Source organism: Phlebotomus papatasi, chromosome 2 (genome assembly GCF_024763615.1).
Source record: "Phlebotomus papatasi isolate M1 chromosome 2, Ppap_2.1, whole genome shotgun sequence".
Classification (NCBI taxonomy): Eukaryota; Metazoa; Arthropoda; class Insecta; order Diptera; family Psychodidae; genus Phlebotomus; species Phlebotomus papatasi.
The window spans coordinates 7,425,704-7,441,461 of NC_077223.1; the positions used below are offsets into that span (position 1 = coordinate 7,425,704).

The 15,758-nt window shown below is 34.4% G+C and overlaps 1 protein-coding gene across 2 annotated transcripts; it reads left to right on the plus strand.

The window, feature by feature from the left end:
• Positions 1-484: 484 nt before the first annotated feature.
• On the plus strand, positions 485-14,899 carry LOC129802314 (putative RNA-binding protein Luc7-like 2). 2 transcript variants are annotated; one of them, XM_055848036.1, is made up of 6 exons: positions 485-678; positions 823-917; positions 9,170-9,268; positions 9,336-9,554; positions 13,943-14,155; positions 14,236-14,899. In XM_055848036.1, exons 1-6 carry the CDS (start codon positions 618-620, stop codon positions 14,500-14,502), a joined length of 954 nt encoding a protein of 317 aa, XP_055704011.1. In that variant the 5' UTR covers positions 485-617; the 3' UTR covers positions 14,503-14,899. The 2 variants fall into 2 exon arrangements, with proteins under 2 accessions (XP_055704011.1, XP_055704012.1); XM_055848037.1 differs by lacking the exon at positions 485-678 and adding an exon at positions 1,165-1,225 and having other exon boundaries at positions 851-917.
• The last annotated feature ends 859 nt before the right edge of the window (positions 14,900-15,758 follow it).

Consider the following 15,758-nt stretch of genomic DNA (forward strand, 5'->3'; position numbering starts at 1 on the left):
GGAAAAACCATAAAAAATCCCCACATTTTTTCTTTCCTTTTTGATTTTTTTTCTTTTATTATTTCTTCTTTTTATTTTAGGTCACTTAATTTTTTCCCTTCTGTGTCAGGAACTGACTTGGCCAGGGGCATGACATTTCCTATATTTCTAGCGAGCCGAAAAAACTTTTGGGTTTATTAGCTGTTTTCTGTCAGTGTAGAATGAATTAGCAAAAAATTTAAATGCAAAATAAAAGCCATCTTAATATTGAATAGGCAACCGAAAATCCCAAATTGGCAACCTACGTAGTTTTGGAGATATCTCGTGAAATGTGTACGAAAATAGGGAAAAAATTACACTAAAATCGGTCGCATTTTTCAGAGCTAATGTCACTACCCTGGACTTGGCTGAACGAGTCTAGTCGTCTCTGGACTTTAGTCGTAAGGCAATCAGCACATGCATTGTTGATTACCTATTTTTGGTCAGCTGGGAATTTCGAAATTCGGCATGTTGGTTTCAGGTTCCCACCGCATCGTGGCGCTAAGTGCAGTGTTGGGTGAAAGTGCGTTGCGGAGTTTTTCTTTTTCTGCAAATTAAAGTGCATGTTTGTGGTCTAAAAGGTGAAAAAATCAGTGAAAATGACGGCCACCGATCAAATGCGTGCCATGCTTGATCAATTAATGGGCACAGGACGCAATGGTGAGTGATATTCGCCAGGGAAAAAAGGCAACTTTGTGTTCCCAACCCAATATGGAGGAGAACTGTCAAAGCGCCCCCTTTTTTTATGTAATCGCAGGCGTCATAGAAAATGCGTTTTTTGTTTTGTTTTTTTTTCCCTTCCAGGTGAAGCAAATCGATACACATTGAAGTTCAACGATGGCAAAGTGTGCAAAAGTTTCCTTCTCGGATGTTGCCCCCATGAGATCTTGGCCTCCACGGTATGTTCCAAATGCTTCTTTTAATTTCCATCATTTGTCTCTCTTTGAAGAGTCTCTGTGTCCCCCAAGGACACAAGCACCCTCCACTCCCCATCTCCCCCACGTAGAGTAAAAATAAATTGTTGATTTGATTTGTTGACCAAAAAAACAATTTAAAAAAAAAGATTTCTCAAACCAAGACAAAACCAAAACAAAATCCGTGAGGAACTCTGCTTCTTCTTAATATGTTACGATGTATACTTTTCAGAAAATGCCCATCGCTTTTTCTGTTAAGATGTGGATAGAAAAAATGTTAAATAGGCCTATTTGTAAGTACAATTGACGTACGTATTAACAAAAATCTCGAATTCTTCCCCAAAACAATTAAATAAAGAATATACTTTAGCCCCCAAATGAAGAGTATCTCTGTGATAGCCCCCCCACAAATATATATATCACAGATCTTTTATGTGCTTTAAGTTGAATCTCCTTGAGGGAGTATCATAAATTCTCTCTAGGTTTTTCTTTTAATATGGTTTCGTTATCATTTTCTTGGGAGCCTTTATCTCATATTCCTCCACCGATGACTATTTAAAATTAAAAAAAGGTGCATATGAGGATCTTGACAGTTTCGTGCTTAAAATGATGGTACAGAATATTTTTGAAAATTCTTTATGGTTCTGCAATTAAATATCAATCATTCATAGCCATTAGACAATTACTCAGAGTGATCTTAAGTCATTTAACAATATACCAAAAACCCTATTTTGCCTCACTTAATGCTCTTTAAACTAAATATAATTTTTATTAATTTTAAAAGAGCTGAAACTATTCGAGTTATCGGACTTTCAGAGGAAATCGCAAGAAAATTCCCACAAAGTGATTTTTGTTTTACTAGCGCCATCTGTTAAAAAACGAGTTTAAACTGCTCGGACATCCCGGCTAACCCATTAAGTACTTATTATTAAGCACTTAATATGTACTTAATTTAAGTCGAGAAGTCCCGATAAACCAGTGGCGCTTTTGCACGAAGCTGCTCGTTTCCTAACGGAATTCGGGCCTGCACCAATAGACTAGGGAACAGGACTTCCACTCCAAAATTCACGCGAAACCCCGATGTGTCTTGTTGAGCATGCAAGAGGTTCAGGAGACTCGGTCACATTGCTACAGTAGAGTCTCTTAAATTCGAACGCTCGGGGGGTATTTTTGACATTTCTCACCTCCCAAATTCGAACAATTTTTTCAAAACTAACGAAATTTGTGTGAGATTAAATTGTACTTTGAATCAAATTCCCGTACTTTCTCGCAAGTCTTAGTGGTAACATACTTCCTTTTCATTTTACACGACCATAATGTATGTAAACATTCAGGAAGAAGCACATAAATATGATTTTCATTCATCAAGAATACAAACTTTCTAACATAACCTCACAATTGACATTTTGAATCCAAACGTCGTTTGAATTTGAGAGATTCAGATTTGAGAGACTCTACTGTACATTTAGTTGTACTATCAATTCATGGAGCACAGAGGGCAATCGAGGCCGAGAGAGGTCTGACATCGGCCCTTTGTGACCTCCTATTTATTTATTTTATTTATTTATTTACTTAATTAATACTGCAATACTGGCAACAGGTGATCAAATCACCCCATTGATAAAGATCTGTGTTGGGGTGGAGTAACCACTTATCACCATATTTAAGAAAAAATGGGAATTTTATTATAACTTTTGACCCCTTATAAGATAACTCAAATTTGATACAGTTAGTTAGATGTATTAGCTCTAGATTCGTGAAAACAAAAGTCCACCAATTTAACCCTGGACTACTTAAAAAACTGATTTTTATTAACAATGCAAAAATAGCCACTTCGTTGCCACTTTTTACCACTTTTCGCCAGTTCTGTAACCACTTCTCGCCACTCACTTGAAAAAGTTCAAACTCGATTATTTTGGGCAACATTATGCAAAGAATACATTCAATATTTCTCTTTACTCATGATCACCGTATTATTACTCACTTTAAATGATTTTTCTTCGCTTTTATTTGAAAAAATCAAACTAACTGGACTTTTGCAGAAAGTAAAAAATGAAGATTTGACAACTGAGAATCTATATGGAGTGAAGTTAGCGCCGCCTATTAAAAGAGACGGCGACGGGTGGTAAAATTATTCCAAAATATTAGGGGAAAGTGCTCTGCTTATGAACGTTCATGCCTTCGAATCATGTGAATTTTCTTTTACTTTTCCGAAGAGACTTACACATTTCTATTAAATATTAGTTGTCTTATCATCAATTGTTGATAATTCCATGACAATTTAGTGTAAATCTCTTACAAAAAACAAAAGAAATTCGCATTATTCGAAGGCATGAACTTTCGAAGGGAGAGCACTTTCCCCTACCACTTTTCGCCATACCTCATTTTTATATGAAAAAAAATATAAAATGAAATATTAATTAACCAAATACAAATTTTATCTATTGAACAAGTGTAATTAAATATGCAATAGACAAATTATTCGTCCGAAAAGTACATTTTGCTTGATGAAAATTTTATGACAGTATATTTGGTTCGAAATAATGGATTCGATGCACTAAAAATATTGCTCTAAAAATGCTCAAAATCGTAAATTCAAATCGAATAATTATTACTTTTCGATTCTATACGTAGTAGTAGTCAAAATACAAATAACTTTGCGGATCATTTACATTTAATCCCGGTATTATACACATTTTCGGGACCGAAAAAACGCGCGAAATGGCATTATGATGTGTGTTTGATATTGCCAATAGGGGAATTCCGTGCAAGTTTGACATTGTCATATGACAAATTTAATTTTTTATTAGGCAAGATCAGAAAAAAATTTGAAAATGCAATTTATATACAGGGAGTTCCGCTTTCTAAGAAATTCACGGGACCGAAAAAGCCTATTAATTCACTTCAGTGACACAGAAAAATTGCATAGGGGAAAGTACTCTCCCTTCGAACGTTCATGCCTTCGAATAATGTGAATTTTCTTTAAGTTTTCCTAAGAAAATTAAACATTTCTATTAAATATTATTTAGCTTATTATCAATTATTGATAATTATGTGAAAATCACGTGGAAATCTCTTAGGAAAATAAAAGAAAATTCACATTATTCAAAGGCATGAACGTTCGAAGGGAGAGTACTTTCCCCTACACAGGAGAGGTTTTTGGAATAAGTTACGGAAACTCCGTGAAGTATACAAAACCATTTTCGACTCCAATTTTTCAGCCTATTTTCAGCGCCAATGGTTCATTATAATACTTCCGGCACACCTTTCAGATTAAGAGAAATTCATGAAGTCGAAATTCGCATCCCTTTCTTTCTCAAAAGTATTACATATAAGGAAGGATCGTTGGATCCAAAAGGCAGGAAATAAACTGAAATCTAATATATCTATTCCTTTCTTCTTCGATTTTTAAATATCATACACTAAATTTGGTTCGACAGAATTTAGAGTACGAATATATACATATTAATATATACATATTATGAATAACGTTTGAGAAAGAAAGGGAAGTTAATTTCGATTTCATGAATTTCTCTTAATCTGAAAGGTGTGGCGGAGCCATAAGAAATGTACTTCAAATAAATCATGTGAAAAATATTTGTCTACATTTAAAATTATTTTACAAATGAGCACCCAATAGTAAGTAATTCATATCAAATTATTTCAATCTTGTTTTCACTCAAGCCGGAACTCTGTATTAATTACTGAGAGCTTCATAGAACTTTTTGTAAATGCGGTTTGATGCTTACTGGGCTTTAATATCGTCCTGCTTTCGAATTTTATCAAGAGAATTTGTCATATGACATTGTCATATTTTGTAGTGTGCTCGCACTTCAACAGATGGCGCACAGGGCGCACAGATACAATTAGATAAAAATGACAGTTCACTAGTTTCGGAATTTCTATTCCGGAGCGGGAATTTTCACTACAATTTCCTCTGAAGGTTCGATAAAAAGAAAGAAAAACTTAATAATACTCAAAATTTTTCATTAAAAAGGATGCCTGAATTTTCAAAAAATTGTACCACTAATTTTAGCATGACACTGTGCCTCCCTTCCAAGAGAAAATAGTATCGAAATTTTGGAAATGATTGGGTGGGAAAAATGATCTATTTTATTATACAATTTGCCTTTTTTTCTAAAAATATATTATCACCTTCACATTAAGATGGAAATATTAGATGAAAAATATTTTTAGTATCCTTTTTTCTTTTGTTTAGCAAACCTTTTTATTTGTTTTTGCTAATATTTCCATCGTAATATTGAAGGATAGTAATAAATTATTTTCTCCTTTAAATATAAAAAGTATCCTATTGATAAAGATATTAGGAATGTATTTTTTGTGGTATTTTTTTTCGTATATCTCCTGAGAAAAAATCCGACGATGGTTTTTGGGTACGTACTAATGCTACAGAAAAGAAAATGACTGAAATAGAGAAAATACGAGGAGTAAACAATCTCTGTCGAGTGTTGAAAGATGTGTTGGGGAGATCCATGGAAATTGTACGTAGAATAATTGTCTATTTTTCTTTTAAAAAAAAAGAAAAAAAATTATATACTATTAATTCTACACCTGTATGAGTTGGTGGTGGTTTCTTAAGGGTGAGTAGACACTTTGCAAAAAAAAAAAACAAAAAATGCCAAAGATTTTCAACCAAAGATCGCGATATGAAAAACAGTTTCTTTTTCGCTGTGTATTTTCTTACTGATCATCATCTTGTGGCTGAAAGAGTTTCCAGAGAGATGAGAGGTCTTCGAGGGGGTGTTGTCCTGAGTAAGAGAAAATCAAACTTATATTTTTTTTTTCATTTTACAATATTTTCTTTTTTAAGTTATCACTTTTTTTTAAAAGTAAATAATTTTTAGTTTAACTTGTAGAGAATAATTTTCTTTACTGACTCTATTTTTTTTTTACTCAATTTCATGCTGGGAATTTTGTGAAAAACAAAGAAATGTATTGGTTTTTTTTTCAGTGAATGTCCCTGATTTTGTTTAAAAGTAAATTAAAAAAAATGTGCTTTTAAACAAGAGTTTTCAAAGATTTTCTCTGAATAACAAATCTTTTATTTATTATTTCACTTTGAAATGATGATTTCGTGTCCGAGGTTTTAGGCAATGTGTTTTTGTTGGTTGAGTCTGATGATTTACAAAAATACTTGTAATTTTAATTTGTTTTTGGTTTTTGCGCCTGGAATATAGGCATTTTTTTAACATTATTTTTCGGTCTTTAGGTTTTCTCAGCTTCGATTTTATCGAACCTATTTATTTGGTTTAGAAGAAAGTTGAAGGTCTTTAGGGTGAATTTTTGGAAAGTCGGACAGGGCGGAATATCGGACAAACTAATTTGTAAAATCGGATTTTGATAATTCTGTAGGGGAACGTTCATGTCTTCGAATAATGTGAATTTTCTTTTATTTTTCCTAAGAGACTTGCACATAATTATAACGTAATTAACAAAAATTGATGATGAGCTATGTAATTTTCAATAGAAATGTGTAAGTCTTCTAGGAAAAATAAAAAAAGAACACATTGTTCGAAAGCATGAACGTTCGAATGGAGAGTACTTTCCTCTACATGAAGTAAATTGCTAAAGTATATCTTTAGTCGTTTGATATGCAAATTGAAGGATTGAAAAAGACAATGAAGGTAATTTCTAACCCTTACCACCTTAAAAGAGCAACGGTACCTTTTTCGACGCACGTCTGACACTGCCAGCCTTTATCGTAAATCAGAGTTCTAGGCATGGCACATACAGGTACTTTCCGTCACTGAATGCACTGTTTTTCACCTCTAAAAATCCACAATTACTCAAATTTCATTTAAAAACACATTCACTGTGATAAGACGACAAATTTTTTATGGGAAAATTTACTCAACTGACAGCTCACTGGCATGCAAGTGCCAGATAAGTACAGTAGACTCTCTCTCAATCGGGAATATGGGGCGAAATGTCATCCGGTTTAGCGATAGAATTGAGCGTGAAATCCTTTGTAAATTCCACAAAAAGTGCTCAATTATAAAGAATCACGATAAAATAGGAAGAACTACAGCGAATTTGAGCGAATTAGCTTCATAATTAAACGTGAATATTGTCAACAAAATTTGTCGCCCGATTGAAAAAGAGCCGATTGAGTGAGAGTCTACTGTACTCGCCATATAATGACCTTTAATTTAACCTTAATGTCGAATTAAATCGGTTTAGTAGAATTGAAGCTTTGATCAATAAAGTACCAGAAAGGGTTTGCCTAGATTCCAGGCGCAAAAGAAGAATTACAACAAAATTATAGGGAGGGACTGGGGCAAAAAGTCACAAAACGGATGTTTTGTTTTTTACAAGCTACCCGAACGCTCCAGAAATTTTTAATTACCGCTGTTTTATAGGAAATTTACCGCACTACAACTTTGTGAAAGTCATTTTCCTCTACTTTGCAAGGAAACACATTTATCGAGCCTTTTTCTAAACAGTAATTTCGTGACCATTCTCAAAAATGCTGGGGCAAATAGTATCAGGCATGGGATAAAATTATCACGTTTTGATTCGCTTTAGTACGGGCCCCCGTAAATTTAAAAAATACTTAGATGACACATTTTTATAGGAAATTTATTCCTCTACACATTTTGTAAAACAGAGTTTTCTCTATCTGAACGAGAAAAGCGCTTTGTAAGTTATTTTCCAAAGGCTATTTTTGGCAGGAAAATTCTATTCAACCATTCTGAAAAGGCGAAATTGGCGAATTGAGCAAGATGAATTTGACGAAATCTGGTGAAGAGTTCCCGAGTAAATGTTCTTTTGACATTACTTATAGGCAATCTAAAGTATTTATCGGAACAATTCAGTAAATTGTTTTGCAAGTAAATTGTTTCCTGTTTCTCACTGAATACGGTTGGTTCTCCTTTTTTCGCGGTGTGTATTTTTCAAACATTATTCTTTCTTTTTCGCCGTAAGACATCAGAAATTGCTTCGGTTTTTGTTACTTTTTGCCCCATAGCTTTTGTTACTTTTTGCCCCATAGCTTTTGTTACTTTTTGCCCCACACCTTTTGTTACTTTTTACCCCATGTGGTCTTTTTTAATAAAAGGATTTCTGGAAACAAAGAATTTTTAAATTTTTAAAAATTTTAGAACAGATAGTGGCTTTATATTCAAAGAATCTAAATCATTTAGGAAATATTCACCAGTTCATCAATTTTGGAAAATAAGTAGGTAAAAGTTGATATCTGCTGTAAGGAAAATATTTGAAAAACTGGGCTAAAACAAAAAATTTCAATATTTTTTTTATTTTCTACATTCCTTGCTTGAATTTTAAGAAAATTACACTATCTTTTTTATCTTGGAAGATATTGAATTTTGACATTTTCGATTTGTGACTTTTTGCCCCAGTCTTCCCCAAGTATTTTTTGTAAATTATCAAACTGCCAACAAAGAGGAAATTGCATAAAATCTCACACAAAAATCCTAATTGTTTTTTTTTCTACGAAAACCTTTTTTCTTAATAAAGAAACTTTAAATTTTTTAGAAAAGAATATTTTCTTTGAAATCCAAAAAATAACTATTGAGTCTTCAAATGTGAAGTTAGCAGAGTTTCGAAAAATGATATAAAAATCTGTAAGTTGTATTATTTTTTTTTTAAAGAATGTTATGATAATATTTATTTTAATTAAAAAAGAAATCAAAATTCAGACTAATTATATTCTCATAGAATTTGATGAAAAAATAATTTTCTGTGTGTGTGCTTGTGCATTGAGTGAATGATTTGTGCCTCTCTGATGATCAATCTTCCCCCTCAAAATAGCTGCAGTCAGCAGATCATCGTCATCGTCCTCCAAAAAATGCCAAAACCAAAAAACCCAGACCTCATACATTGTTCATGAAGCGATGGTTCGTCAAAAAAATATTTCTTTATTTTAACAAAATAAAAAAAAAACAAAATTTTTATCACATATTTTCTTTAATTTATTTTATTTTTCATAGGAAATTGTGATTTCAGGTCAAAATTAACAAAACAATAAAAGACAGAAAACCGTGAGAGAAACATGTAATGTTGACCAAAAAAAGCTATGCTTTGATTTGATTTTTGTTATTATATAAATGATAAAAAAAAGAAATAGATAAATATTATATTTTATTTTCTTTTTTTGGAAATAAGAAAAAAACAATCAAGAGAACTTTTGGGGATTTTGCACAGAGTAAGTTTATGTCTCATAAAATGCTATGTCCTTTCTCTTTTTGGCTGATCAGCGTATGGATTTGGGTGAATGTCCCAAAGTTCACGATCTTGCTTTGCGTGCTGATTACGAGAAGGCATCTAAGAATAAGGACTATTACTATGACATTGAGGTAGGGACATTTTGATTTGGAAGTATAGGGAGTTTCTGGTGGTTCAAATGGGAATTCCATTTTGTAGGCAATGGAACATCTTCAGGCTTTCATAGCTGATTGCGATAGGCGCACTGATGCTGCTAAGAAGCGCCTAGCTGAGACACAGGAGGAATTAACAGCTGAAGTGGCGTTGAAAGCCAATGCTGTTCATCAATTGGCTGAAGAGATTGGCAAGAAATTGGCCAAGGCTGAGGCTCTGGGAGAAGCTGGACAAGTTGAGGAGAGCATGAAATTGATGGGAGAGGTTAGTGTAATCTTTTCTTATTTTAAGGTTATTTTTTAAAAGTCGGACAGCGAGCGTTCAAAGTCGGACAGCACTAAAAGTCGGACTATGAAAGGCGGTTTCAGCGCACAAATACATATGCAGTTAAATTTCTTATGTGTCCGCGTCTCTAAATTTTACCCTATCTAAGTTTTCGAAATATTCGACATCGAATTTTCGAAAATAAGTTCTTTGATTTTTTTTTCTATCTGCCTAGTAAAAGATTTGTCATCTCTTTGGCATTGGCTTTCTTCGTTTCTCTTTTTCTGGCGACGATAGTGATAGCATCTATAGGCTTCCTTTGTTTAGCAGGAATTGAAAGTGAGGCCTCTGAGGGCGTGTCCAGGCTTCGCTTTGGGGAAATTCCATGGACCGTGTAAACAGACGGGATTCCCACGGGCAAGTGGTTAATTTGCTATACTAGCGTCCTCTGCAAAAGTGCAAGAAACTGCCCGAACGCGACCAAATATTTTGAATTTCAAATGGTGATTTTCCGTTTGAGAGTGAAATGTTCAATTTTTTGAAATGGTTTTTCATCTCTAAACCATCGGGAATCACTGAATTATTCATCAAGGATGTTTTCTGCAGGATGTGTATATCCCTATACTTTTCTTTTAGACAAAATATTCAGCAAAATTGTCTGAAAATGCGATCGGTATTGAAAATATTTCGTCAAAAACAAGCAACATATAAAATTGTACAGTAGACTCTCTCTCAATCGGGAATATGGGGCAAAATGTCATTCGGTTTAACGATAGTATTGAGCGTCAAAGCCTTTGAAAATTCCAATAAAAAGCGCTCAATTACAAAGAATCACGATAAAATAGGAAGAACTACAGCAAATTTGAGCAATTTAGCTTTTAAACGTGAAAATTGTCAGCAAAATCTTGCGCCCGACTGAAAAAGAGCCGATTGAGTGAGAACAGCTTCTGTAGTCCAGAAGCTGTAATTGAAACTAGAATCATAATTATTTTATAAAAAACTATCATAAGATACGCCTATTTATATATTTCTGCTTCATATATCAATCTCTACCGTTTATATACATATGATTCTTGTATAATATTGCGAAGTTCTATTAAAAAAATTACTTTATGCGCTCCAGGGACTTATTTTGAGGTATTCTTCTAAAATTTAAATAAAATTGAGATAAAATTTTTAATATCTAACAAAAATAATTTTAAATAAGTAACATTTTGTATCTCAATTTCATCTAATCTTCATTGAAAATCAACTGCAATAATGCCCAAAATGGAAAAAAGCTATCTCACTCGAGATAGCTTTTTGCTTCCGGAAAATTCCGAAAATTTAATTGGGAGTGTTTCTAAGCAAATAATATATGAAAAAACATGTAAGATCTACTGTAGTGATCGAAAAAATTATTTTGAAAGCAAATTTGAAACCGAATAATAATAATATAATAATTTTGAAAATATTTGTGTTTCTAGATTGAATTAAATATTCATCAATAATATTTCAGAAGTGGTTTTAATGATTGGAAAGGCATATTCAAAACATATCTTTTTCAATAGATCCTATTATTAAAAAATGTAAAGAATATAATAATTTAGATAAGGAAATACAAAGAATAGTAAGAGCTGTCGAAGTTCACTAATACGAGTTATAACCGAAAACCTTAGAAATTAAATTTTCGGTTATAAAATATTGCTTTTAAATAAAAGAAAAATATTCTTTTTATCGTTCAATTTATTGAAAATAGAGTTTTGAAATCTTCTACAGACGTCTTCCACCAAATAACACAAACAATCTACATCTACAATCTACTTGCAACTCGTTATTTGAAATTATCAGCACTTTAGAACAATAAATCTACAGCTAATTTGCTGCATTATTCCAAAGACTTTGTCATATTAATAATTGAGTATAAAAGACAACACGTAATATTATATAATAATATCAGACTTAGCAAAGCTTCCAAGACCTTTCCAACGAATCCATCCTGGCTCCATTCGGTTGAGAAATACACTCTCTAGAGCTTTGTTAACATTTGAGCTTGGAAAACAGTGACCTTGAAATTTGCGCATAGGTAACTTCTAAAGCATGTCAAAAAATGAAAAAAGAAAGCGTGCTACGTGTTCTCGAGCAATATCTAAATGAAAACATGATACAGGATGTCAGCCGATTCATGACGTAAGGCTACCTTCAATTCATGATACTTTTTGGTTCTGACCTTGGCCTTTAAAATTATTCCGAGTTTTTTTTGGAATGTCCACTCCCTTTCACTGAAATGGCTGCGTGTCCAAAACTTCCTAAGACAGAAGCAAGTGACACTCAAATCTCAAATCATCCAGTTTTCTCCGAGGTGGATATAGGAAAAATTCCTACCGCCACCCAGAATCGAACTGGAGACCTCTCGTTAACTAGACGAGTGCTCTACTACCTGAGCTATTAAAGGCCACATGCTTTGCTTGACTTGCCGCACGACCTTAACCAATTGCATTATGCACTGCAAATGCTTATGTCCTGGACACACTTATGACTAAAGTCCAGAGACGACTAAGCTCGTTCATAGCCAAGTCAGTTCCTGACACACTACAAACGAGGCTTAGCATTTTCTGGCACTCACAAAACATAACTTTCCTGGGTTTTTTATGCAGATATTTCTACTGAAATGTACTAATACTCCTTTGAAAATGAAACTACTTGTAAATTTACTTGAGAATTCACTATAACAAAAATAGTTATTCGCTAGAATCGCCTAAATTGGCTTAAGCCGCGAGTTAGCTTCCACCTCACAAATATTTTTAATTTTTTTAATTTTTTTAATTTTTTTTTAATTTTTTTTTAATTTTTGCGGCTATTAAAAGGTAGCCGGACTTTCCGGTTTCTTTGGGCCCGGTTGCCAAATATTCATTTTCGTAGGGAGCGGCTGGGGATTCTGAGCGTGGATCTTCCATCACGCTGCTCGTTCGCCTTACCCCCTAAGGATTGAGGCTTGGGGTTTGTCTGATGACTGTCCCCCATTGACTACACCCGCCTCTAGGTTTTCTTTTTCTGAAGGTCAGAAGAACACACTATAAATACTACAAATAAATAAATAAATAAATAAATAACATTGAAACATTACAAAATATTTCTTAGATGTTATCACAGATTTTTGTATCACAGATGGTTTACGGATTTCCGTGTTTTTTTTTTGTCCTTTTGTTTAAATCGGGGACGACACACGAATAAGTTAAATAAAACAGTCCATAAAAAGTCAGGACTGACATTTAACACTCATGGGACGTTACAGTGTGTTTGGGAATCACTAACCCCAACGTCTGACCTCAACCGCCCTCCATAGTCCATGAATTCGTTATAAATAACGATTGATGAGCGGAGGGCGGTAATCGAAACGGTGGTTGTAAACCTTTTGGTGTTTATTTTAAGGCGTTTTAAACCCTCCACCGTTTCTAGGGGTACTGCACCCCTTGTGCCCACTACAATGGGCACCATTGTAATTAACCATGTAATTAACCATAATTATTGCACGTGTACTGAGACATGATATTACAAATAGTTTCATTTTCAAAGGAGTATTAGTGCATTTTAGTAGAAATATCTGCATAAAAACCCAGGAAAGTTATGTTTTGTGGATACCAGTGAATGCTAAGCCTCATTTATTATGTGTCAGGAACTGACTTGGCTATGAACTAGCTTAGTCGTCTCTGGACTTTAGTCGTAAGTGTGTCTAGGGCATTACTCTCGGGATTGCGAGATTTGGATGATTTTAGTGTCACTTGATCTGATTGACGATTTCTCTGTACATAAATACAATTAACATTGAACTAAAGTTCGTAAAATTCTCTCTTCCTAAGACAATTTCTCAAGAAACATTGGTATCCGTTTGGGTAAGACAACCAACTTGTACGATTTTTTTTTTCAGGTAAATCCGATGGTTTTTCTTGTTCAGGAATATCTCCTTGATAATTCGGTAATGGACCACTAACGGCCAAGCCAAACAATCGCTTCCAATTCTTCGCTTTCATAAGCGTAACCTTTCAGGCGCTGAGATCTTGTCCTTTTGCAAACGGTTTGAAACTTATAGCGATCTGAAATTAGTTGCAGTTCAAATGGACCAATTTGATATTATTTTTTTTTTGTTCAAGATGCAACTCAACCCGATGCAGTCAGTTTTGAGCGAATTTATTGCTCGAAATCAAAGATAAAGCGACTAAAAACTTTTTTTTCATTTGTCTAGAGGCCAAACGGTTTGGGATATCATTTTTCAGACTTGGACGACCCCCCATATTAAGTCGATATTCCCTTTTGTTGTGTTTGCGTTGGCTTAGGTTTAGTTATATAGTTGGTTTAAGAATCTGAATTTCCACAAGTTAAAACGAGCTTTATCACTGATTTATCGGTAGATTGATGAATTGCGTGCGCAGAAGGTGAAGGCAGAACATGAATATCGCTCATCGATGCCAGCCAGTACATACCAGCAGCAAAAGTTGCGTGTCTGCGAGGTTTGTTCCGCCTATTTAGGTATTCATGACAACGATGTGCGTCTAGCTGATCACTTTGGCGGGAAGCTTCATCTGGGCTTCATGGCAATTAGGGAGAAACTGAGCGATCTCGAGGTGAGTTGATCAACTCTATATTTTTCTGATTTCGAATATCCTTGTGCATTTTAATGAATGGGATTCTGTGGGGACTGCAGAAAACTGCCGGACCACGAAAGGCAGATCTCAGGAAGGGGGGAAGGAGTAGTGAACGTGAGTATGAAGAGAGAAAGTCGCGGTACTATGTGGGAGGGAGGGAATTGGACAGGAGATCGCGGGTGCATCGTTCAAGGAGTCGCGATAGGAAGACAAGCGGAAGCACCAGCAAATCCAGTCGTCGATCTAGATCCCGATCACGGAGCCGTTCCCGTAGTCGTCAGTCATCCCGGAGGCGATCGTATTCCCGAGAACGTGATCGCAGATAAATTTCTACCAAGGTCAAAGTTCAATTTCTTTTCAGCTTTTTTTTTTGAAGGAATACAAATTGAGAGAAAATCTATAAATGCAAGAATTTGTCCAGATTATGAGCATACAATCATCTTCATGAAATTCCGATCGTGTATTAGGGAGTGACAGAGACAGAGGATTTCAGTAAAACAAAAAACAAAATTAAAAAAAAAAGTGAGAAACAGGATAAATTGAGACGTCTCGGGAGATGACGTACACAAAGAAAATTGCAAATGTAATTTACATACAAAACAATAGATTTACAATCTGAATGTCTATGTAGAAATTTCTCATTTATTTATTAGATGTACGAAAAATTACAATTGAAGATTGTAAAAGTCTTTTAATTAATAAAAAAATGATTGTAAAACTTAAGGGTTTTGGGTTTTCTTCTATGTTTAGTAGATTGTAGTTAAATGGGTCAAGTGGTAGAGCACTCGCTCTACCATTTCGATGCAAGTGTCTCGGGTTCGAATCCCCTTTAGGTCACCAGGAATTTTTCTGGCGTTAAAGGTGTTCGGATTGCATTCTGTGAGCTTCACTGCACTTGATTCCACGGGCATTGATGGACTGACAACCTTATCAACGGACGTTGAAGTTGAAAACGCGAGCGCCAACTGGCGGAAATATTTGAAAATTTATTATGTAAGTGTAAGCCCTTCAGGCACATTTGTCAGTCTTTTTGTAGAAAGCGTGGCGTGACGTACAGTTGTGTAATTCTTTTAGTAAATGAATTTGCGTAAGTTAGAATATTTTCTCATGTTCATATTTGTTGTACAGGTTTGACTGAACTCTTTGGGAGACGATCAAGCTAGGTCCTGAGTCAGGATAAAGAGTTCTACGCCAACTTGGTAGGTTGAGAGAAATTCAATATGGCGATAGTATGAAAATTGTTCTCTGAAAAAAATAATTTGCAAAAGGATGCAAAAGGAGAACACCCACTCCATGTAATTAACCAAAAAGGGTAGTAACCCTGGCTCCAATCGACTTTTTTGCAAAAATCGATTAATTTCAATAGATTTTTTGGTCAATTCGAATTCAATCAACTTTGTTTTGCAAAAAGATGCAAAAGGATGCAAAAGTTTGCCATTTTGCACGCGGCAAAATAAGCATTTCCAATGGCTTCCAGTTCCAGTGTCGCTCAGAATTGTCAAATGGCAGACAAAATAATAATTCACAGTGCAGTTAATTCGCAAAGTGGTGATAGGGTCAAAGGAACGTCTATTGACACTTT

What these genes read in the sequence shown, in the direction of transcription:
- LOC129802314 (XM_055848036.1), top strand. Translation starts at nt 618, where the DNA reads ATGACGGCCACCGATCAAATGCGTGCCATGCTTGATCAATTAATGGGC. An exon ending in AATGGGCACAGGACGCAATG is followed by an intron (nt 679 to 822) that starts GTGAGTGATATT and finishes TTTCCCTTCCAG; the next exon opens with GTGAAGCAAATCGATACACA. An exon ending in ACTATTACTATGACATTGAG is followed by an intron (nt 9,269 to 9,335) that starts GTAGGGACATTT and finishes TCCATTTTGTAG; the next exon opens with GCAATGGAACATCTTCAGGC.